Genomic DNA, 23,204 nt, shown 5'->3' on the forward strand with positions numbered 1-23,204 from the left:
TAGATCGTGTTTAATGAGCACCTTAAATGTGCGAGGCTAAGAATTTTGCATATAGTGGGGCGCCTGGGTGGCTCAGTGGGTTAAGCCTCTGCCTTCGGCTCAGGTCATGATCTCAGGGTCCTGGGATTGAGCCCCACATCGGGCTCTCTGCTCGACAGGGAGCCTGCTTCTCCCTTTCTCTCTCTGCCTGCCTGTCTACTTGTGATCTCTCTCTGTCAAATAAATAAATAAAATCTTAAAAAAAAAAAAAAAAGAATTTTGCATATAGTAACTTACCTTGTCCTCAAAACAGGCACCAGGAGTCCCCTCAGAGAAGCTGCCCGACCCTGCGATAGCACCATGGTAGACACCCAAAGACCACTAACACTATGATCAGGCCTGTTTTGCAGAGGCAGAGACTGAGGCCCCAAAAGGTGGCTACAGAGCTTGCCCCAGATTACACAATGTGGGAATAAGCGAGAACGGACGTGACGGGGCACCTGCGTGACTCAGTTGGGTAAGTGGCCAACTGTTGATTTCAGCTCAGGTCATGATCCTCCATATCACGGAACGGAGCCCGTCATGGGGTTCTGTGCTCAGGGGGAGTCCGTTTGTCCCTCTCCCTCCTCCCATTTGTGCTGTGTCTGTATCTGTCTCTCTTGCTAAAATAAATTACAATCTTTAAAAATAGATAAATAAATAGAATTTTTTTTTTTTTTTTTTTTGAAAGGGGGCTATTAGGCAGGAGCTCACAGACGGGCGGAGGAGGGGGCAAGCCTACAGTGGAAACCTTGGAAAGTTGCCCTGGAGCTTTGACCAGAGCCGATGTGCCCCGGGCAGTGGAGACAGCCTCCCTAGAAGGCGTTGTCCTGCGTTATCGGTTAGGGGAGCATACTTGGCTTTCTCTTGCTGGTCTTAAATTAGAGCCAGGGACAAAAATTAGGGAAGCCGTCTGCTATCAGTCAAGTCCTGGCCAGTTTGGACCGATTGTTACAAGGGTATCGTGTGGCTTCCCACTCTGCTACTAGAGGTGGCAGGGTGGCCTCCTGGGCATGTTGCTGCAGGCTGTGGATCAGAATCCTATCTTTGTAGCTGGTGTGGCCACCGTCCGTTTGCCCATGCAGTCTCTTAACAAAGGAGGTCAGGCCAAGGTTGGAGCTGGGACAGCCTGGCCCCATAGCTGCCCTCTTCAGCACTGCTCGGTGCTCTGTGCTCATAGCGGGCAGCGTCCCCTCCTCGGAGGCAGCCCCACTCTAGCCAGATTCCTGGGTTGAAACCTGCAGCCGCTTGCTCACCCAAATCCCTTGGACAAGTTTCTCCACCATTCTCTGCACCGGCGTCCTCCTCTGTGAAATGGGGTCGTGCCCACGTTATCCTATTACTGTCACCAGGTACTGCGAGGTCTTCCCAGCTACCCAGTTCATTCCTGTTCTCTTGTTTGTAGATTAGCTCCCAGATGAAAAAGTTATAGGAGGGCAGGGCCTCACCTGTTCTACTTATCTGCGTCAGGTTCAGCTGTAGTCGATAGTCACTAAATTGTTGAATATACGAAAAACTAACTATATGCATCATCTCCAGACTGAAGTTTCTCACAAACCCCTCCTCCAATTCATTAATTTGCTAAAGCAGCTCAAAGAACTCGGAGGAACATTTTACCTCCCTGATCACTGGTTTATTACGGGAGAATGTAACTCAGGAACAGCAGATGGGAGAGCTGCCTAGAGCTAGGCGTGGGGAGAGGGCACAGAGCTTCCATGTCCTCTCCAAGGGGGCCACTCCCCCCCATCGCCACATACGCATCCACCCAAAAGCTCTCAAATCCCATTCTTGGGGGTTTGTATGGTGGCTTTATTACATCCACAATTACATCGCTGGCAATTCATGAGTGACCCAACCTTCAGCTCCTCTCCCCTCCCTGGGGGTCATCTCATTAATATAAACCCAGGTGTGGTTGAAAGGGCTTTTTTAGGAATATCGACTCCTTTATTGCTCTTAGGAAATTGCAAGCCTGTTAGGAGGTCTGAGCCAGGAATGGGGATGAAGGCCCAATGCAAATTTCTCATTATAAATCACACTAGTGATAAACGGTAAGGCAAATAAAGCGAGAGAGAAGGGGCATCCAGGAAGGCTGTTAAATTTTAAGGTAGGGTTACCACGGAAGGCCTGAGGAGGTGACGCTGCAGGAAACCAGCAGGCAGTGGGGGACGAGACCATGAGGCCACTAGGGGAAGAGCCTTCCAGGTAGAGCGATAGGGGCAGCATAAGCATGGATAAGAGATGCAGATGGGGATGGGGAACAGACAACATGGGCCCTTTGCTTTTACTTTGAGATGGGAAACTGCTGGAGAGTTCTGAAGAAGAGGGACATTGTCTGACCCACATGATGGGTCACTGGGACAGGACGCCAGTCATTCTGTTGAAAACAGAGGATACGGGGGCAACGATGGAATCCGAGGAGGTGAGGAGCCCGGAAGGTACCGCAATCCTCCCTGTGAATAATGTCGCTTCTGCCCACATGTTGGCCATGAAAGTGGAGTGGTCAGATATAGGTCTGCAGCGTTCGGAAGGTGGCACGCATAGGGGTTTTTGTTTTTTTGTTTTTGTTTTTTTTTTTAGATTTTTATTTATTTATTTGACAGAGATCACAAGTAGGCAGAGAGAGAGGGGGAAGCAGGCTCCCCACTGAGCAGAGAGCCCGATGCGGGGCTCAATCCCAGGACCCCGAGATTATGACCTGAGCCGAAGGCAGAGTCTTTAACCCACTGAGCCATGCAGGCGCCCCCATAGGGGTTTTTTAGACAAATTTAGATTCATGGCAAAATTGAGAGGAAGACACAGAGATTTCCCTTGCACCCAAACCCCACTCATGCCCGGTCTCCCCACTATCGACATCCCCCACCAGAGGCCGCATTTGTCACCGCTGATGAGCCTCCATCAGTGGTCATCAGCAGAGTGCACAGCTTGCGTAGCAGCCCCTCGTGGTGTTGTGCACGCTGTGGGTTCGGACAGTTGTCCAGCGGCCCGTATCCACCACTATGGTCTCACACAGAGTCGCTTCACTGGCCTCCAAATCTGTGCCCCTCCTGTTCGTCCCACCCCCCGAACCTCCAGCAATCATTCATCGTTTTACTGTCTCCAGTTGTGCCTTTTCTAGAACGTCCTACAGTTGGAATCATACAGCATGCAGCCTTTTCAGATGGTCTGCTTTCGCGTCGTAATGTCCATTTGAGGTTCCTCCATGTCTTCTCGTGGCTTGATATTCCGGCTCTTCAGCACTGAAGGACAGCCCGTTGTCTGGACGGGCCAGCTGGCTTAGTCCACCATCTACGACGGACATCTTGGTTGTGCGCAGGTTCTGGCCATGATGAGCGGTGCTGTTGTAAACATCCATGCGCAGGGTTTTGTGGGGTCCCACATATTCAGTTCCTTTAGATCAATACCAAGGAACATCCTTGCTGGAGACAGTCGCACCAACTGCACAGCTGAGAGTATATTCTGTTTTATAAGAAATCTCCAGACTGGGGCGCCTGGGTGGCTCAGTGGGTTAAAGCCTCTGCCTTCAGCTCGGGTCATGATCCCAGGATCCTGGGATCAAGCCCCGCATCGGGCTCTCAGCTAGGCGGGGAGCCTGCTTCCTCCTCTCTCTGCCTGCCTCTCTGCCTGCTTGTGATCTCTGTCAAATAAATAAATAAAATCTTTAAAAAAATAAATAAATTGGACAAAACTATAAAAAAAAATCTCCAGACTGTCTTCCTAAGTAGCTGTATCATTCTGTGTTCCCACCAGCAAAGAACGAGGGCCCCTGTTGCTCCACAGCTCCCCAGCATTTGGTGGTGTCAGCGTTCTGGATTTTGGCCACTCTGATAGGCATATAGTTGTATCTCATCGTTGCTTCCCTTTGCATGTCTCAGATGGCACAGGATATGGAGCAACTTTTCATGCGCTCACGTGCCGTCAGTAGAACTCCTTCCGTGAGGTGTCTGTTAAGGTTTTAGGCCTATTCTGGGGGCTGGGGGGTTAGGTTCTTGTTTTGTTCTTAAGTAGGCTCCATGCTGAGCATGGAGCCCAACGTGGGGCTTGAACTCATGACCTTGAGATCAAGAGGTGAGCTGAGATCAGGAATCAGATGCTTAGGGGGCGCCTGGGTGGCTGAGACAGTTGGGCTTCTCACTCTTGATCTCAGCTCAGGTCTTGATCTCAGGGTTGTGAGTTCAGCCCTGTATTAGGCTCCATGCATGGAGCCTACTTACAAAAAAAAAAAAAAAATTAAAAAGTTGGGTGCTTAACCAGCTGAGCCATTCAAGCGCCCCTGGTCGGGCTGTTTCCTGTTGTTGAGTTTTAAGAATGATATATATTTTTTGGACAGCGGTCCTTTATCAGTTCTGTCTTTTGCAATATGTTCTGTGTTTCATTTTAATGAAGTCCAGTTTATCAATTCCCTCATCGGCCCCACCTTTGGTGGTGTGTTTGAAGTGTCGCCGCCACACCCATGGTCTGCTAGGTTTTCTGTTATCCCCCATGAGTTGACTAGCCCTGCATTTTATACTGAGACCTATGATGCATTTTGAGTTCATTTTTTTTTTAAAGATTTTATTTATTTATTTGACAGAGAGATCACAAGCAGGCAGAGAGGCAGGCAGAGAGAGAGGAGGAAGCAGTCTCCCCTAGAGAGCAGAGAGCCCGATGCGGGGCTCGATCCCAGGACTCTGAGATCATGACCTGAACCGAAGGCAGCGGCTTAACCCACTGAGCCACCCAGGCGCCCCGAGTTAATTTTTGTAAAGAGTGTAAAGTCTGTGTCTGTATTTTTTTTAATAAAGATTTTATTTATTTAAGAAGGACAGAGAGGGTGAGAGCTCATGAGCAGGGGGAGGGGCGAAGGGAGAGGGAGAAGCAGGATCCCTGCTCCGATGCTGGGCTCAATCCCAGGACCCTGGGATCATGACCTGAGCTGAAGGCAGATGCTTAACCAACTGAGCCACCCAGGTGCCCTTTTTTTGTGTGCGTGTGGATGTCCTTTTGAGTTTTTTGTTTTTTGTTTTTTAAAGTAAGCTCTAGGCCCAACATGGGATTCAAACTTATGACCCTGAGATCAAGAGTCACATGCTCCACTGACTGAGCCCGCCAGGCACCCACAACTTTTTTTTGTTTTCTTTTCTTTTTAAAGATTTTATTTTTTGAGAGAGAGCATAGAGGGAGAGTGAGAAGGAGACGCCTACTCTCTGCTGAGCAGGGAGCCCGATGTGGGGCTTCATCCCAGGACTCCAAGACCATGACCTGAGCCAAAGGCAGACACTTAACCGACTGAGCCACCCAGGAACCCCCCATCCACAAGTTTTGTAATGAGGAATTTTTTAAGGGAAGACTCAAGACAGAGATACTGAGTACTGAGTCAGTTAAGAACTCTGTTGCAAAGAAGAGAGAGCCTGGGCAACATATTTACAAGCCAGTTACCAAAGAGGCCCAAAGAACAGTGTTAACTGGGCAGGGGTTGGTGTCCTGTTTTAAATTAATCTAAGCTTACAGGAAATTGAGGTTCGAACAAATCTGTTTACTGAAAAGGGTAGGAAAGAAAGAAGGAACAGGTGCCACAGAAATTGGGAAACTAGAGAGAGATGCTTTCAGCCCCAGAATCATGACCATGTGACAGTGTTTCAGTAACGAAATCCATGGGACGAAAGTACACATTTTAAAAATAGACACGTAAATACTGGAAGTGGGTGCTGATAACGTTCAAGTAGTTTCTTAAGCAGAAAGGCAGCTATAGGAACCATCTCACAATGTGTACTTTATTCATACGTGTTTCAGCTTTTAATAGAATATATGTAGAAAAAAAGACCCGGATCATAAATGTATGGTATAAAATAGAATTCTACACACCTGAATAAACACCACCCAGGCCAAGAAAAAGAACCCCACCCGCATTCCACCAGCCCCACGAGTCCTTCCTGACCTTCCCCTCCCCAACCCAAACCTGTCCGGAAAGTGCAACACTCATGTCCTTCTTCTCTTCACGTGTTACTTTGATTTATGCCTTTGTGTGCACCTGAAACGCTTCGTGAAGATCTTCTCAAAAGAAAGTTTAGTGTGGGGGGGAGAGTGCAGACCTTGGACTCAGAAAGACCAGGTTTTAACTCCCAGCCCAGCGGGCTACCTCCTAGAGGCGTGACCTCCTCCGGGCCTTTCCCTCATCCATATAAGCAAATGCAAACACCCACACTTCCCAGGACTGTCACCCGGATTCAAATCACAGACTCCACATTTATTCAACACGTTTACTGAGCCCTCTTGAGACCTAAGCCCTGTAGAAACCAGAGATGAAACAAACCCCGTCTTTACCCTCAAGAAGCTCACACTGTGGCAACAGGAACTACAAAACGTCACAACCAGTAAGTGCTTTGAAACAGGGAGGGAAATAAGAAGGATGTAGTGTTTCTAGATCCGGAGTCAAAACCTAACTGTAGAGAGAGGCAGGAGGGTTCGCAGCCTCCCCTATGCAGAGATGAGCTTGGGACCATCTGGAAAGGCTCTGTCCACAGACGCAGCCACATCCCCACGGGTCTCTGGAGTCACTCACTGCAGGCTGGCCCACTGCAGGGACGTGTAGACCACCTTACCATCAGGCTGAGGAGAACAGAGCAGCAGCGTCTTTCTGACGCTGGTTCCCAGGCGGCCAGCAGAAACCAGGTCCTGCAGTGGAATGGGGTCCCCCGGAGCCCAGCACTGAGCAATGTAGTGGGCATGGAAACGAAGTGGGTCACCTGGGTGAAAGACAGACACACAGAAGGTCCCAGTGGCAGAGCGCTGGAAGACACTGGAACGTGCACAGGTAGGAGACAGGAATCAGCTTAGTAATCACTATGAATATTTCAAAATAGCTATTCTCGGACCCAGCAATTCCACCTCTTGGAATTTTTTACCTATAAGGATAACAGTACTAAGATATACCTATGAAGATGTTCACCCTGTTACCATTTACAACCGCTAAGAAAGGGAGACAACCAAACCACGGACTTGCTAAGTTCATGGTCTCACCACAAGACCAGCTGTTAAAATGACAAGAATGTATCCGGGTGGGGAGGTGCAGGATACACTCGGGGCAAGCCGTCATACGCATACAGCATGATCGCATTTAAAAAAACGAGACAAAACAGTTAACTGAATAGATCATTGTCGTGACATAAGCACCAGGACCACGAAGTCCCTCAAAGCCACGAGGAGTGCACAGGATGTCAGGTCCAAGGAGAAGTGACTCTAACCGACCACAGGAAGAATTCACAATGCGATGGAGTAATGAACAGATGAGCGATGAAGATGTTCCACACAAGGGCCCAACAGTAAATACTTGCAGGTTTGTCGGCCACATTACAAGGGCTCGCCTCTGCCACTGGCTCCGCCTGAGCCACAGGCCATATGGAACAAACGGCCGGGGCTGCCTCCCAGTAGCTTTCCCTTTAAAACCTGGGTGGCGGTCTGCCCCCGATTAGGTAAATCCGTCCAAGCAGAGCAGGAGCCGGAGTCAGGCCCCAGTCAGAGGTTGGTAAGTGCCAGGAGTGAACATCGACAAAGGAAGGGCGGTGAGGCATCCCATCTGAGAGGACCGTCCGCTGGGTGTCCAGCCAGGAGCTAGGAGCCGGGCGTCGCTGGGACAGCTCTGCCCGCTCAGGAGGAAGCATCAGAATACGTGAGAAGTTCCCGGAACTGTTCCAGGAGGTTTAGTGCCTTTTAAGTTCGGACACCTTTACTGTTGGAGACAGGCGAGAGCCTCAGTCCTTGAATATTTTCATCTTCGGGGGGCAAGGATCCTACGTACATCACATTTACTGAGTATGTATTGTTTTAGAAATATTGACCCATTAGAACTAACAGGTCAGCCGTGCAGTTCAGTTTCAGATGTGTGATTGAGTTACTGGTGGATTTAACCTTGTTTTAATTGGAATGTTTTAGTAAGCCTACTGACAGAATTAGAACACATAAACTTAAAACTCACCCCATTTACAACTTATTAGATCTGAGTTTTTGACAAGTTCCATAATGAGGACACCCTACAACTTAAAAAGGAAAATAAACATATTAAAATTTAAAATGCAAGGGTGTCTGGGTGGCTCAGTCCGCTAAGCGTCTGCTTTTGGCTCAGGTCATGAGCTCAGGGTCCTGGGATCGAGTCCCATATTGGGCTCCCTGCTCAGTGGGGAGCCTGCTTCTCCCTTTCCCTCTGCCTGCCACTCCCCCTGCTTGTGCTCTCTATCTAATAAACAAACAAAATCTTCAAAAAAAAATTTTAAATGCAGCTTATAACATTGAAAATTATGTAACTCCTTTCACGAGTGGGATCAAACGCGGACTAACAGTCCCCTTAAAATCTGCTAGATTGGAAAAAAAGATTTGTAAATTGACCTGAAAGCTTAGAAAAGAACTAGATATTAGTATCCATATGTTTCGTGAGTCCAACATCCATTTTCAAAACCAAAATAGTCTTTCACATACAGAAAAACAGTAGCAAGGTATGACCATGTGGTCATCTGCAGAGCATGGGGCGGTGAACTGCTCTCAGCTCCTGAGTCAGTCCCTCAGTTGAGTGCTTGGTCTGAGAAGACACGAAGGCTTGTAGCTCATCCTTCAGTCTCCAGCCAACAGCTAAGATCTGACTACTTACCTGGTGCTTCTATCTGCCTGTGTTCTCAGGAGGAACAAAAAAGGCGATTTCCTGTAGACTTACTTTTTTAGCCTTTTAGTTAGACAGTAAAGGCACTCATACTACAAATTCAAAAATTACCTGGTACACTGAAAATCTCCTTTACCTACACCTGATGCAAATTCCCTCCCAGAGGTAACCGCTGTACTTGGGCTGAAGTACGTCCTTTCAGGCCTTTTTCCATTTGCTACTTGCTTTCTAGTCAGTTATCCATTTTAAGTTCTTCTCATGTTCTTTCACTCGAGCCATATAGTTTTAAGTAATCTCTACACCCAGCGTGAGGCTTGAACCTACAACCCTGAGATCAAGAGTAGCATACTCCCCCAACTGAGCCCGCCAGGGGCCCCGCAAGCCATGATTTTTAAGGCTATTTAAATAATGTGTATATAACTCCATGACAACATAAAACACAATTCACTTTTTGCCATACCTGTTTTCGACACGTGGTTCTTTCTTTTTTTCCTTCCCCCTTTGGTCATTTTTTCATAAATGTACGTGGACCTACATTAATCTTTGACAACTAACACCAATAAGTAACCACTAACCTATTAACAATCACTCTGGCTGCTCACTAATATTTCACTACTGTAAAGAATCCCGCAACGACGATTTCCTGTATGTTCTGTGCACATAGCTAGGTGTCTCTAAGTGAAACCTCTGGATCAAAGAAAGTGCTTAATCAGATTTGCTAAATCGCCCTCCACATGGGCTTGGGTTCCCAAGTGTTCCTGTCCTTCTATGGGTTTCAGAGGCTGAGAAAAGACAAAAAAGAAAAATGCAGAGGGTCGGGGGCTTGTCAAAAAAGGGGCAGCAATAGGAGGTCCCAACAAAACTCACCAGGATAGACCAGGAAGTCACCCCCGAACTTGCCAGCAGCACTGAGGAAGAAGCCTCGCTCCCACAGGTCTCTGTAGATGCTGTAGCGGAGCTCATGGGCAGGACGGCCAGCATGAGGCCAGTCTTTGGACTGGACACGCCAATCCAGGGGCCTCGCCTTGATGGGCCGAGGCCTAGCAGTGGCCAGCTGGACCAGCAGGGCGGACCTGGGCAAAGGGGCCACCTCATCTGAAGGCCCTGGCTGGGGAGAAGAGGAACCTGGGGGCGGTGAATGCAGGAGAGAGCGGTGAACGCAAGGACAGGCTTTCCCATCCCCCAGAGGGACCCAGATCCGAGCTTCCCGCCCAAGATTCCCCAAAGATCTCCCACCTCCTTCCGCTGGCCCCTGGACTCCACTCCCACCCTCACCTGCTTCCTCGGGCTCCGCAGGAGCCTGGCTAGCGCTGGCCTCACTCTCCGCGGCAGCCGGGTTCGCACCGGCCCCCTGGCTCTCGCTGACCCCTGACTCCTGTTCCAGCTTCTGCTTCTTCGCAGCCTGGCCCTCCGCAATCTTCTCTAGGAGCTCCTGACGACGAATCTCGCGGGCCTCAGCTGCCAGGGCGCTTTGCTCCTGGAAGCCCTGCTCTTGCTGGCGTTTGAAGGATGCCAGAGCCTGAGAAGTAAGCCGGCGGGAATGCCAGGATCCAAGTCTGCCCCGCCTTAGGAAGCCAGGAACCCCGACTCCCTGACTCCTCCCAACCCCAAAGCCCGAACCCGGGGATCCTAGTGTCCTGCATACACACTATTCCAGAATCCAGGGCGCCCAGAAGCCCTCCCACCGCAGGGACCCCGAGTCTACTTCCGCAGGTCCAGGGCGTTCGCGTCCCTGGCCCGCGCCTTACCAGGCTGTGTTGGCGCGGATCCGGGCGCGGGGCGCTGACCAGGGTCACGGCGCCGATCTCCGCCAGAAGCCGCGCCTCTTCGGGCATCAGCAGCAGCGGGAGGCCCAGGCGCGAGTTCTGGCGGGGCCCGCGGGGCAGGGCGCCCACCGTGCGGCCCCCCACTCCCAGACGCTCCCGCAGTGCCTGCACCGCCTCGGCCCCCCATACCAGGGAGCGGCCGTTCGCGACCTCCACCACCAGCATCCTCCTGCGGAAGCCAGGGGAGCACAGCGGTCACCGACACAGCGCTCCCACCGCCTGGGGTGGGGTGGGGGTGGAGGGTCTCAGCGAGGCCCCGCCCCTAAGCCTGGAGGGTGGAGCCTCGCCCGGGCCACGTTCGCCACCTGCCGATTCTCCAGGCCGGGCCCCTCCCCCTGGGCGCCGAGTCGCTAGGGCGCCGCTGGGCCCCCCGGACCCTGAGGTCAGTGTTCCGGCCTTCACGCCTTCTCCGCTCGGAGAGAAGGCTCCCTTAGTGCGGGGCCACGCCCCCTCGAGTGTCTCGGGACTGGGCCCCTCCCCTTACCAAACCACCGCGGCGTGGCCTCAGAACCTCCTCACGCGGAGTGAGACGCCCACCGTGGAAGCCCCGCCCCCGCCCGGACCTCTCGGCTCGGCCGAACTCACAGCCCCGCCCCCTCCCGAAGGCCGATGGCTCGGGGTTCGGGCGCCCTCGGCTCCCGTCAACCGCGCAGCCAGGCCCCGCCTCCTCCGGCCGCCAGCGCTCCCGGTAGGGGAGTACCCGCCCCACTGAGCGAACCCCACAGCCGGAGGCTCCTCCCACTGAACACCCGCTGTCCGTTCCCCGCTCGGGCGGGCTCACCCACTTCGCGAGCGTTCTCCTCAGAATGCCGCACCGTCCTCCGACAGAACCAGTCACCTCGTAAACACCAGCTCTCACTCCCGGCGGAGCCACCCCCTACGTAGCGCGCCACGCGCCGCTTCCTCCACCCCTCCCCATCCCGACCCCCTGCGTCAATTTCGTCACGCCGCCACCTCAGCGAAGCGGGAAGTCTGGGATCCGCCCCCAGTGGCGCCGTAGCCCCGCCTTCCCGTGGAGTGGCACACCTTGGTCCCGCCCTCGCGAAGCGAACCTCCCCCAGCCGCTTGGGCTCCGCCTCTAGAAAAAGTGAGGCTAAATACCTTGGTCCCGCCCTAGTAGCGTACACGTCAGCTGGGGTCCCGCCCCCTCAGGCTGGACTGCTGTTAACCCCGCCCCCTTGGAACGATCCAGATCACCGCCTCCCTTCGTGTTGCTTAAGCCTGTGGCCCCGCCTCCTTCTTACCCTCTACCCGGGACTCCGCCTATCTCTTAATCTGAGTCAAACAGGGCCTGTGACTCCGCCCACTTCCGGCCGAAGCTCTTGGCCCCGCCTACATCCGAACAGGGACCGAAACTCGTGGCCCCGCCTCCAAACTGCCGCCGATTGTGGCCAAAGGAACCCGAAGCGGAAGCCCCGCCTCCTCCCGAAGCTTCGGGCCCCTCCTTCTGGCAAGCCCGAGGCTCCGCCTCTTTACGTGCTCCTGGCTCGGTTGCCGTGCGGTCCAGGTGCTGCGGCGGAGTGGTCCTCTCCGGCGCTCGGAGCCCGCCGCTTCCCTACCTGGCCCGCAGCCTGACGGAGCCGCGCACCCGGCCCGGGCGGGACCGCGACGGAGCGGCGCGCGCTGGACTGGGGAGGCGTGGCCGGAGCCGGGGCGCCGGTGAGCCGGGACTGCTCGGCCGCCTCCCGCCCGGCGAGCGGCGCGGAGCCGGGCCCAGGTGGGCCGGGGCGGGGCCGGGTTGGGGGGTGGCTGCGGACCCGCGGGCCGACCGGGGCGGGCGTGGCACCGAGAGCGCGGCCGAGCGGGGAGTGGCGTAACCGCCTGTGGCTCTGCCGGGGAGGTCTGACCTGAGCTGGGGGGGAGCTGGGGAGGAGCTGGAGGGGGCGACCTCCGGGCTTTGGGTGGGAGAAGCGTCTGCAGCTCCGGAGCAGGTGGAGGCCGGAGCCTGGGTTCCCGCAGAGGGAGGCCCGCCGGGTCCCTGGATCCTCGGAGGAGGAGGAGACTGGGAGCTCTGGAATCTTGGGCTCTCCGCGGGAAGGGCCCGGGACAAGGGTTGTTGCTGGGTTCTCAGAAGGCGATGTCTGAATCTTTGGGTCTTCAGTGAGGGGGGAGTAGCTTTGATTTCTCCGATCGCAGAGGGGCTGAGAGGTCTGGATTCCAGGAGAAGACAACTGGTGGCTTGGGTTCTCAGAAAAGCGGGGCTGGGGGTGGATTTCTTTATCTTCAAGGGAGGAAGGTTCTGGAGGTCCGGATTCCCCTCTTCGCAGAGGAGAGGAGCTAGGGTGGGACTCCATGATCCTCGACAGCTGGGGACTAGGGAGAGTGAATTCCTGAATCCTCCGAGGGGGAGGGGTGAAGGCCCGGACTCCTGGGTTCTCACCGTGAATCTCTGCCCCTCCCCCAGACCATGTCGCCTGAAGAGTGGACTTATCTAGTGGTTCTTCTTATCTCCATCCCTATCGGCTTCCTCTTTAAGAAAGCTGGTGAGTCAAGTTCCCTCCCTAGTGGAAGATGGGGGGGGGCAGGCAGGGGACTCCCTGGAAGGTTCCAGGCTTATGCTGTCCCTTCTCTCTGCAGGACCCGGGCTGAAGAGATGGGGGGCAGCAGCTGTGGGCCTGGGGCTCACCTTGTTCACCTGTGGCCCCCACACTTTGCATTCTCTGGTCACCATCCTTGGGACCTGGGCCCTCATTCAGGCCCAGCCCTGGTGAGGATTCGGTGGGGAGGGTTTGGGGAGGGGGGAAACGGGGGGGGGGGGCGGGGGGGGAGGAGGAAGCAACCTGTTATCCTCTTTGGGTTTGTCTCCCTTTCTGCCTTTGTCTCTGGGTGTCTCTTGTTTATCTCTGAATTCTCTGTGTGGGTGCGTCTGTTTTTCTTCCTCTCCTGCCTCTTCTGGGTCTCGTCCCTGTGTGTCTCACCTGGTCCCTGAGATCCAGTTCATGTATTCAGGAGAAAGGAGGACTTGTGCAGGCCCTGCTACCATTCGCGTTTCTATCATGTCTCTCTCCCTCCTTTTTCTTGTCTCCCGCAGAAAAAATGGAGGACTGGAGGGTTTTCACCCGAAAGCCTCTCTTGAGCCCTCCTCATTCTCTTCTCTGTCATGGTGCGTTTCTGTGTGGCTGTGCCCTTTCTTCCACGGTCCCTCCCCCATTTTCTGTGGGAGGTGGGGGAGGATCTGTAGCTGGAATCTGGCGGAGGCCTAGGCGAGGGCTCTGTACCCAGCACGGCCGGCCTTCTGCCTTTGCCTCAGCTCCTGCCACGCCCTCGCCCTCGCCTGGACCTTCTCCTACCTCCTGTTCTTCCGCGCTCTCAGCCTGCTGGGCCTGCCCACTCCCACGCCCTTCACCAATGCCGTCCAGCTGCTGCTCACCCTGAAGGTCAGACTCCCCTCCAGCCCTCCCTTTGTGCGTGGGGATCTCCCCATCCTCACCTCCCCCTCCCGCCCACTCCCCGGGGAGCAAGGGAGGGGAGCAAGGGAGGCGGGCTTTCATCTCCCACACACCCCAGGGGTGGGACTTCACCTCTCTTGTGCTCTGGGGCAGGCCCTCACCTCCCAGCTATGCTCTGGGGTAGAGAAGCACATTCCCGCCCCCTGCCCCCCACCCTCCTAGCATAGCCGTCTGTGTGCTTCCCGGAGGCTGAGTGCTTCCCCGACGTGCTCGTGCTCTCGAGGACTGCATGTTGGTAGCGAGCCATTTAGCGAAGTAGGAGAAACAGCTTGGGAGAGAAGGCACTTACCTAAGCGGAACCCCCCGGTCCCACCGGAGACTGAAAAGTCAGGAGCTGCCACGTGCTGGGCTCGCGAACCAGGTCTCGCCCGCGTCCTGCCTTCTCCACGGGAAGGCGAGGACAGGCAGGAGTCGGTTAGCCAAGAGTTGGAGGGAGAGCCTTTCGGATGTCGGAGCAGCTTGTGGAAGGGAGCAGGCCGGTGTGGGGGGGCGGGCAGGCCACACGCATTCAGCCCCAGGGGTGGGGGTGGGGGTGGGGAGCAACCCAAAAGCGACAGACTCCGAGACCGGGGTTAGATTTGGAGAGGAAGGAAGGTTTCTGGCCCGAGCAGTTAATTGGCTGCTGGTGCGGTTGCCGAGGAGACAGGCCAGAAAAGGACCTGCTCTGGGGAGTGACCCCGTGTTCCCTTCTGGGTGCGTGAAGTTTGAGGAACCACGGAGGCCTAGGACTGTCAATGGCCAGAGGCCCCGAGATGGGTTTGGGGGTTGGAGGGAGGAGCCCAGTCTGGGGGTACAGTTCGGAGATCCCGAGAGCATGGGTGATACCAAAGCATGGGCTGCAGAAAAACCCAGAAAAGGGAGCACAGAGGGGGAGAGGCCAAGGAGGGACGGTGGGGGACACCCGCTGGCGAGAAGCCGCTACACTGCCACTCCGGACTCCGGAAGCCCGCTGCCCGCAGGAACGGACCTCAGCTCCCCGCTCAGCTCCCAGGGGCACGCTGGCCACAGCATCCCTCTGCTGCTGCAGTACGGGGCGGTGAGGAAGTCCCGGGGTCTGTCTGACTGTCCCCCACCCGTGCCCCTTCCCCCCAGCTGGTGAGTCTGGCCAGTGAAGTGCAGGACCTGCACTTGGCCCAGAGGAAGGAAATGGCCTCCGGCTTCAGCAAGGGGCCCAGCCTGGGGCTCCTGCCCGACGTTCCCTCCCTGATGGAGACGCTCAGCTACAGCTACTGCTACGTGGGAATCATGACAGGTGAGTGTGCCTGCGCCCCCAGGCCTATCCCCTGCCCCTCGTCACCCTCTGTCTCCGCTCCCCTCCCCGGGTTTGGTGCCCGTCCAGTGTCCCTGCCTCCGCTCCAGTGTCTGCTCCTCTGAGGGCGAGCGTTGAGGTGTGGGTCTAGCTCAGCCTCTCCCACTGTTCTCCAGAGCAGACACAGACTGTTCTCGGCCTCAGTGATGGCTCCCAGCTTCTTGGGGGGACACGGGATGAAGCGAAAAGGTCCACACAGCCGCGCTGTTAATGCCACCCGGGGAACAACTATTCCCGTTATGCTCCCACTTGTGCCTCGGAATGTTTTTCATTCGTGTTGACCTTCCAGAAGGTTCTCTTTTCAATGGCAGCTGTGACTACTGAGCTGTAATGGGCATGTTCACCCACTGAAACGACATGCCATTCGCTCGCTCATTGGAGTTGGGGGTCCAGCTGCCACTGCCACGTCATTGTAGGACAGTTGTGTCACCCCACAAGGGGACCGCGGGCCCTGCCGCCATCATCCTTCCAGCCTGCATCTGCCCCCAGTCCGTGGACACCACCAGTCAGCCTCCTGTCTCTGTAGACTTGCCCATTCTGATCATTTATGAATGGGATCCTACTCTCTCTGGCCTTGTGTGACCTGGGAGGCTGTCACTTCTGTCCATCCCACTGCCCCCTCCCCTGGCCGGGTCTACAACTGTTCCCTCTCCATCAGTGACCCCCTGTGGTCCCTGCCCTGCTTGGGGTGGTAGGAGGGCAAGGGAAACCGGATTCCAGCACTTGGCAGCCTGTGGTGGTTTCCTAGGTCTTTGAACAGAGCTCCCAGTCCTCAGTGTCTGTAAGGCCGGGCGCCTCGCCCCTGCAGGCCTCTGACTTCCCCCACCAGCCTCTTCTTCCCCAGAAGCACTGCTCGACCCCCTCCCTCATGCACAGCTGCCTCCCACCCCCACCCTCGGGGTCTGGCTTGTCCATCCCCATCTTCCTGAGGGCCTTGTCTCCATAGCATCCCTTCTCCAGGTCTTTGTTCCTCTCGATCTGGCTGTCCTCTTTCTCCTTGAGTCCCGTGAGCTCTCCCTTTCTGGTTTCTTTCTTTCTCTTAAGATTTTATTTTATATTTTTAATTTCTCTCTCCTTCCAAGTTTTATTTAAATTCTTGTTAACATATAGTGTTGTATTGGTTTCTGGAGAATTCAGTGCTCCTCACAAATGCCCTCCTTAATGCCCATCCCCCATCCAGCCCATTCCCTGCCCACGTCCCCCCATCAGCCCTCAGTTTGTTCTCTATCATTAAGAGTCTCTTACGGCTTGCTTCCCTCTCTTTTTCTCCCCTTCCTCTGGGTTCCTCTGTTCTGTTTGCTAAAGTCCACATATGAGTGACGTCCCGTAGTGTTTGTCTTTCTCTGACTTACTCACGGAGCGTCGTACTCTCTAGTTCCATCTACGTCATTGTGAACGGCTGGATTTCATTCTTTTTTATTGGCCGAGTAATATTCCTTTATGTATACACACCACACTTAAGATTGTATTTTTTTTTTTAAGATTTTATTTATTTGGCGGGGAGACAGTGAGAGAGGGAACACAAGCAGGGGGAGTGGGAGAGGGAGAAGCAGGCTTCCCGCCTAGCAGGGAACCCGATATGGAGCTCGATCCCAGGACCCTGGGATCATGACCCGGAGCTGAAGGCAGACGCCCAACGACTGAGCCACCCAGAGCCCCTTAAGATTTTTTTTTTTTTTAAGATTTTATTTATTTATTTATTTGACAGACAGAGATCACAAGTAAGCAGAGAGGCAGGCAGAGAGAGGGAGAAGCAGGCTCCCCGCCGAGCAGAGCGCCTGCTGCGGGGCTCAATCCCAGGACCCTGGGACCACGACCTGAGCCACCCAGGGACCCCTAAGATTGTATTTTTAAGTCACCTCCACACCCAGCACCCAACGTGGGGCTAGAACTCAGGACCCCCAAGATCAGGAGCCTCCCAACTCACTGGCTTCTTGTCCCTTTCAGTCTCCCTCTCCTCGTTCCAGGTTTCATACCCATCCCCCACCCTCTGGGCTTCCAGACCCTGAGCTGCAGCTCCCTCCCAGCCCTAGGAGTCTCTGACCAGCTGCCCCCTCCACAAGCCTCTGCTTCTCCCCCGCATCCAGTTCGCAGTCTCTGGCCCCTTCACCAGACTCTGCTTCCTCCCCGCCCCACCCCAGCTCCCCAGTCTCAGGCCCCCAGCCTCCAGACCCCAAGCGTCTGACCAGCTGCCCCCTCCCTCCCTCTCGCCACAGGCCCGTTCTTCCGCTACCGCACGTACCTGGACTGGCTGGAGCAGCCTTTCCCGGGGTCCGTGCCCAGCCTGCGGCCCCTCCTGCGCCGCGCCTGGCCGGCCCCGCTCTTCGGGCTGCTCTTCCTGCTGTCCTCGCACCTCTTCCCGCTGGAGGCCGTGCGCGAGGATGCCTTCTACGCCCGCCCGCTGCCTGCCCGCCTCTTCTACATGGTCCCCGTGTTCTTCGCCTTCCGCATGCGCTTCTACGTGGCCTGGATTGCCGCGGAGTGCGGCTGCATTGCCGCTGGCTTCGGGGCCTACCCCGTGGCCGCCAAAGCCCGGGCCGGGGGCGGCCCCACCCTCCAATGCCCACCCCCCAGCAGGTCAGGCAGCGGGAGGGAGGCCTCCCCAGACCCGGCAGGCCCCATCAGCACAAACTGGCCCTGCCCCTAGCAGGGAGGAGAGCGGGGGAGTAGGGGGGCGGGGTCACCACCTGTTGTCAGTGCAGTGTCACCCCTGGACATCACAACCCACCTGCCCCTGGCCTAGGGAGCTGCCCCTCTCCTGAGGAGCAGCACTCCCAGGACCTCCCGCTGCCCCTTGTGCTACTGCTTGTCCCCTCAGGATGGTGGACTGCTGTATGTTGTCAGGAGAAGGAAGGTGGCTTCTCAGCGACCATGTGCCTCCCCTCTGTCGCCATGGAAGTGTCACCCCAGTAACTCCGTTGTTCTGGTTACTTGGGATACCATCTTTGGGCCCACTCTTTGTTGCTAGGGCAGTGGTTCCCTAGCAACTGGCCTGCCCCTCTTTGCTAGGGAAGCGGTTCCCTAGCAACCGTGGCCTGTCCCTTCCTGCCCCAGGACTGGCTTACCCCCACCCCCACCCCCCAGACTGCCCTTTGCTGCTAGAACCCTGCTCCCCTTCCCCTCAACCATGGGATGCCCTGGCAGCCTGCACTTTCTAGGGAAATGACATCCCTGACCGTGCTGCCCTCTAGCGGGGGTGGTGGGTGATACTCCTAACCACCGCAGGTCGCTTTCCTACCATTGCCCAGGACATACCGTGGTAATGATGAATTGACCTGGTTAACAATGTTACACCCTCCTCCCACCCCACTGCCAGTAATTAGGGGCATCTTGTTGCTAAGGAAGTGTTGCACCTACGTTGCTAGGGAAATGGTGCTCCCAGCAACAGGGAATGGACCGCCCCACTGTTCTTGGCAACCAGGGGTGGCCTTCTGCCTGGGGCTAGGGCTACGGGGAGCAGCCCATTGATGTAAATTATGAATTCCTCCTTGCTCGGGTTGGGCCATCCCCTAGTTGTCATGGACAGCCATTCCATTAGGGGGGAAGCAGCACCCCCACACAAATTTCAGCCACTGCCCTAGTAACCATGGGTGGACCTCTGGTCACTAGAGAGGGTGTCTCCCAGAAAAAAGTCAAGCAGGAATTGAAGGCTCTTCTAAATATGCTGGTCCCTGCTCTCAGTAGATGGCTCCCATCCCATTATCAGAAGCCACCAGCGGTTCCAGTGGGGGTGGGGTGTTCACTACTGCTGGGGTTGTTGGCACCAGGGACTCAGGAACCACTGTATTGCTGGAGATGACACTTCAACAGTATCGCCACGAAAGGCCCTTTCTGGAAGCGTTTCTAAACATCCCAGGCCTTGTTGCTAAGGAATGCCCTTTCCCTAGCAACAGAGACCGGCCAGGTGTCACGTGGGTCTAGAACATCTCCCTAGCAACCACAAACCCTCTCCTTGTTAGGGATGCTCCTTCCCTAGCAATCACAGCATCTGGACCACTTAGAAGGGACCACACCTGGAGGCCCCTGGGAATGTAGTGAGCTTGGCTGCTGAGGAATGGCCTTTCCCTAGCATCTAGAGCAGTGAAGGGCCAGGTTGCTAAGGACCCGTAGCTTAGCAACTATAGCCCCTCCAGGCCTTTGTTGCTGCTGCAGCCCCCTTACCAAGAGGAGGAGGACCCCGCTGTCGGTGAACTGTGCCCCCTTCCCGCCCCCACCCGTCCTCCCTCCCAAAAAGGCTCCCGCTGAGCTACCCTCCCCTGTTGCCCTAGCACACGTGGCAGCCAGAGCTCTTCCCTGGCCAGGATCCCCTCCTGAGCGGCCGGGGCTGGGACAGGAGCCAGCGTCGGGAGGGGGCCTGGCTGAGCTGCATGTCTGTCCCCCACCCTCACCCTCCACCCCCCCAGTCCGGAGAAGGCGGCTTCGCTGGAGTACGACTATGAGACCATCCGCAACATCGACTGCTACGGCACGGACTTCTGCGTGCGGGTGCGGGATGGCATGCGGTACTGGAACATGACGGTGCAGTGGTGGCTGGCGCAGTATATCTACAAGAGCGCGCCCGCCCGCTCCTACGTCCTCAGGTGAGCTTGGCAGGGACGGACGGACGGACGGACACACGGACACACACACCCACACCCACACACCCCCCCCCCCCGGGGAAAACACGGAACTACAACTTCCGGCAGCGTGTGGGGCTGCCCGCGGCGTCCCTGCAGGCCTCCGCCCCTGAGGATCATGGGAGTTGTAGTTTCTTGAGGCTGGTGCCCTGCCGTGGCTTCGCGTTGCTCTGGGGCTGGACCGCTCCCCCTCCCTGGGCCTCAGTTTCCACCTCTGTAAAGGTGGCCTCCTTTGACAGAAGCAGCGTACTGAATCCTGTGGACTCTGGCCAGACTCTGGAATCCTGGCCCCGCCAGCTCCAGAGAAAGCTTACTGAGTTAACGGACCTGTGTTTGTTCCAACTCTTGAATGGGGGGAATGCTGTTACCAGCTACATAGTTCACGGTGAGGGCGAAACGCGGTAAAGTGTGCCGTGTCCTCACTGTGGGGCCCGCTAGGTGAGTGGTCACCGCATCTTAGCTTTTTGTCGTCACTCATCTTGTATTTCTCCTGTGGGAGCCGAGTGTGGCCATTGTGCTATTCGCAGCCTGAGGACACAGGACTTGGGAAGACATGAGGCCCAGCGAGGTGATCCAGCCTGCTGGCATCCCTCGGTCTTCCCAGAGCCGGCAGATGAGGCTGCTGGGGTGGGGTTGACCCGTCTCCGCGGGAAGCGGTTGCTCGTCGCCCCAGGCTCCGCTCAGAGCCCGGCTTATGATGGGTGTGGGGAGGAGGAGGCAGCGTCCCGCCAGGTGCTGGCTGTGAGGGACTGAGGGCCCAGAAGGGCCAGTCTAGGGGTGAGGAGATCTGGCGGGAGGTGGGTGCAGGAGCGGGACAGGTGAGGGAGCCCAATGGGTCTGGGGTCACCGAGCCCAGGGTGACGGTCACGTTCAGCCAGGGTTCCTGGATGGGGCATTAGGTGGATGACACTGAAGACCTGCAGGAGAAGGTCGGGGTAAGAAGCGGTCACTCCAGTGTCCTCAGGTGGTGGCGATACCGAAAGCTCTGGGGCCGAGCATCGAGGCAATGCCCAGTGTTTGCATTAGAGGTTTTCAGCTGGGAGCCGTCATCCCGCAGTTCGGGGAGCACTGCTGGGAGGGCTTCTGGCAGCCAGGGGTTAGAGGCCCGAGATGCTGCTCCAGCCTGGGAGGCACAGGACAGCCCGCCTATAGCACAGAATCATCCATCCAGGCCCCAAATGTCCACAGTGTGGAGATGGAGAAATCCTGGTATGGACTAGGGATGAGGAGGAGCCGGCGAAGTCACAGCCAGTGAGCTAGGAAGACAGTCATGAAAGTGGGAGCCAAGTGAACCAAGTGTTGCGAAGCGGAGGGAGGATCTCTTGTATCAGATGATGTACAACGGAGGCGGGGGTTGAGCAGGATGGGAGGAGGAAGTCTCCAGAACCTTGAGCAGCAGTTTGGAGGGCGGAAGTGAAAGCCAGCTGGAGCCATTGGAGGGAGACCGGAAAGGGGGAAGGGGTGGGGGGGAGCGTTGTTCTTTGGAGAGCCGTCTCTGCACAGAGGAGCGGCCAGACAGTTGGGGGGGGGGGTGGCGAGTAGGACCGAAGCCCAGAGCTCAGGTGCCCAGCGCCCATTCATGTGCAACCCACTGCCCTGCTTCCCCTTGTTGGGGACCCTCACCTAAATGCTCCCAACCCATAGGGCTCTTTCTCCACCACAGGTAGAAAAGAAAGAAAGTTGTGTTCATGAATTAGTATAAACTAGGCTGCGCTACACACTGCGAGGAACCCACTAGGGAAATCAGCACAACAGGAAGAAAGCTCCCCTTTTTATAGACCCGCAGACAAGGAAGAGCCCCCTTCCCCAGCCCAGATCACAGTCCGTGGCACAGCCTGCTCTCATTTCTCCGTCTTCCGTGGAAGTGGGACCAGAGCCTGAATTTGTGGGTCGTCAACGGAGAGCATGTTTGGGTCCATAAAAAGAGGGGAACGTGGTTGGAGATTTCTGAGTCTTCCTGAATCGGAAATTACACTGATCCCCAAAAGGAAGTGGCTGGGGGCTCAGGTTCATGGGTCTTAAGGAAAGATGTGCTGAGAGGATTAACTGGGTTCCTGAAGCTCCAGAGAGTAGTGACTCCTGGGTCTGAGGGAGGAGGGGGCTGGGGTCTGGACTCCTGGGTCTGAGGGAGGAGGGGCTGGGGCTGGGCTCCCAGGTCCTGAGTCGCAACCTCTCCCCCAGGAGCGCCTGGACCATGCTGCTGAGCGCCTACTGGCACGGCCTCCACCCTGGCTACTACCTAAGCTTCCTGACCATCCCGCTGTGCCTGGCTGCCGAGGGCAGGCTGGAGTCAGCCCTGCGGGGGCGGCTGAGCCCCGGGGGCCAGAAGGCCTGGGACTGGGTGCACTGGTTCCTGAAGATGCGCGCCTACGACTACATGTGCATGGGCTTTGTGCTGCTGTCCCTGGGAGACACCCTCCGGTACTGGGCCTCCATCTACTTCTGTGTGCACGTCCTGGCCGCGGTCGCGCTGGGGCTGGGGCTGGCTCTGGGCGGGGGCGGCCCCAGCCGGAGGAAGACGGTGCCCCCGGCCGGCAGCCTTGCCCCGGAAAAGCTCCGGGAGGAGTAGGCAGGAGTCAGCCGCCACCGCACTCCCTTTGCGCGTCAGTCCGGCCACCAAGCTTTTGGCTGGGAATTCCGTGAACCAGGCTGCTGTCTCCTTTCCCAGAAAGCGCTGAATTTGGCTGGGGGCCTGGAGAGGATTCCTGTTCCTCAGCTTGGGCCCCCCGCCTACGATGCAGCAGGGCGGGGGGCTCCCCCTGCTCCCCTGCCGTCTCCCCTGAGGGCTCAGGAAGCTGTCATCCCTCCTGGAAAGTCAAGGTGTTGTCCAGAGGAGAATCTCCCCTTGTCCAGAGCGCGCTGCCCTCCCCGCAGCGCCCCCAGCAGGGACCCCCGGGGCCACGGGGTTTCCCTGACGGATTCCCCTTTCCCGGGCGCCGGCTGCAGGGCAGCTTCTGGGAGAGCCACCCTCTCCCCCCAGGCTTTTGCCCCACGTTCACGGAACAGTGTTTCAGGTCCGGAAGGGAACATTACCCTCTCATTTCATAACGGGGAAACTGAGGCACCGAGGAGCCGGCCTTTGGACATGGTTCTTGCAGCTTCCATCTGAGCCACCTCAGGGTCCCAGCACTCCTGTCACCCTCTTGTCATTCTCTGGCCTAGAATAAGGTCGGAATGTGTGAACCTCCCCCCAATAAAATGTCTCACAAAGACCGTATGTGTGTCTGGGGGTGGTCATAGGTGCGGGGCTCCCCCGGATGCAGGGTGATGGGCTCCGCTCCCAGGAGACACCGGCATCAGGGGGTTTCCGTTCCCAGGGGACCTTCCGGAGCAGCCGTCCTGATGGTACTCCCCGCCCCC

At 56.4% G+C, this 23,204-nt stretch overlaps 2 protein-coding genes across 6 annotated transcripts; one reads left to right on the plus strand and one right to left on the minus strand.

Annotated features, from left to right (window-relative positions):
• Nucleotides 1-5,278: 5,278 nt before the first annotated feature.
• Nucleotides 5,279-11,424, minus strand: LOC111139561 (tRNA splicing endonuclease subunit 34). Of its 3 annotated transcripts, XM_022491877.1 has the most exons (6): nucleotides 11,256-11,334; nucleotides 10,393-10,639; nucleotides 9,920-10,163; nucleotides 9,512-9,769; nucleotides 6,597-6,740; nucleotides 5,279-6,281 (listed from the first exon to the last, which is right to left on the minus strand). In XM_022491877.1, exons 2-6 carry the CDS (start codon nucleotides 10,633-10,635, stop codon nucleotides 6,130-6,132), a joined length of 1,041 nt encoding a protein of 346 aa, XP_022347585.1. In that variant the 5' UTR covers nucleotides 10,636-10,639; nucleotides 11,256-11,334; the 3' UTR covers nucleotides 5,279-6,129. The 3 variants fall into 3 exon arrangements, with proteins under 3 accessions (XP_022347585.1, XP_022347583.1, XP_022347584.1); XM_022491875.1 differs by having other exon boundaries at nucleotides 6,241-6,740; nucleotides 11,252-11,424; XM_022491876.1 differs by having other exon boundaries at nucleotides 6,241-6,740; nucleotides 11,256-11,382.
• A 548-nt stretch (nucleotides 11,425-11,972) lies between these two features.
• On the plus strand, nucleotides 11,973-23,056 carry LOC111139559 (membrane bound O-acyltransferase domain containing 7). Of its 3 annotated transcripts, none has more exons than XM_022491871.1 (8): nucleotides 11,973-12,187; nucleotides 12,875-12,953; nucleotides 13,048-13,177; nucleotides 13,721-13,847; nucleotides 15,012-15,171; nucleotides 17,445-17,805; nucleotides 19,632-19,808; nucleotides 22,026-23,056. In XM_022491871.1, the coding sequence occupies exons 2-8, from the start codon at nucleotides 12,878-12,880 to the stop codon at nucleotides 22,411-22,413; spliced, it is 1,419 nt and encodes a 472-aa protein (XP_022347579.1). In that variant the 5' UTR covers nucleotides 11,973-12,187; nucleotides 12,875-12,877; the 3' UTR covers nucleotides 22,414-23,056. The 3 variants fall into 3 exon arrangements, with proteins under 3 accessions (XP_022347579.1, XP_022347580.1, XP_022347581.1); XM_022491872.1 differs by having other exon boundaries at nucleotides 11,973-12,129; XM_022491873.1 differs by lacking the exon at nucleotides 22,026-23,056 and having other exon boundaries at nucleotides 19,632-19,812.
• The last annotated feature ends 148 nt before the right edge of the window (nucleotides 23,057-23,204 follow it).

This window comes from Enhydra lutris, unplaced genomic scaffold, assembly GCF_002288905.1.
Source record: "Enhydra lutris kenyoni isolate GAN:26980312 unplaced genomic scaffold, ASM228890v2 scaffoldscaffold111, whole genome shotgun sequence".
Taxonomy (NCBI): Eukaryota; Metazoa; Chordata; class Mammalia; order Carnivora; family Mustelidae; genus Enhydra; species Enhydra lutris.

Bases quoted from the DNA above. Each gene is read 5' to 3' on its own strand.
- LOC111139561 (XM_022491877.1), bottom strand. From the start codon at position 10,635: ATGCTGGTGGTGGAGGTCGCGAACGGCCGCTCCCTGGTATGGGGGGCC. The intron at 10,164-10,392 runs GTAAGGCGCGGG...CTTACTTCTCAG, and splicing joins ATCCGCGCCAACACAGCCTG to GCTCTGGCATCCTTCAAACG. The intron at 6,741-9,511 runs GTGAGTTTTGTT...TCTTTCACCCAG, and splicing joins TGACTTCCTGGTCTATCCTG to GTGACCCACTTCGTTTCCAT.
- LOC111139559 (XM_022491871.1), top strand. From the start codon at position 12,878: ATGTCGCCTGAAGAGTGGACTTATCTAGTGGTTCTTCTTATCTCCATC. The intron at 13,848-15,011 runs GTCAGACTCCCC...CCTTCCCCCCAG, and splicing joins AGCTGCTGCTCACCCTGAAG to CTGGTGAGTCTGGCCAGTGA. The intron at 15,172-17,444 runs GTGAGTGTGCCT...CTCTCGCCACAG, and splicing joins CTACGTGGGAATCATGACAG to GCCCGTTCTTCCGCTACCGC.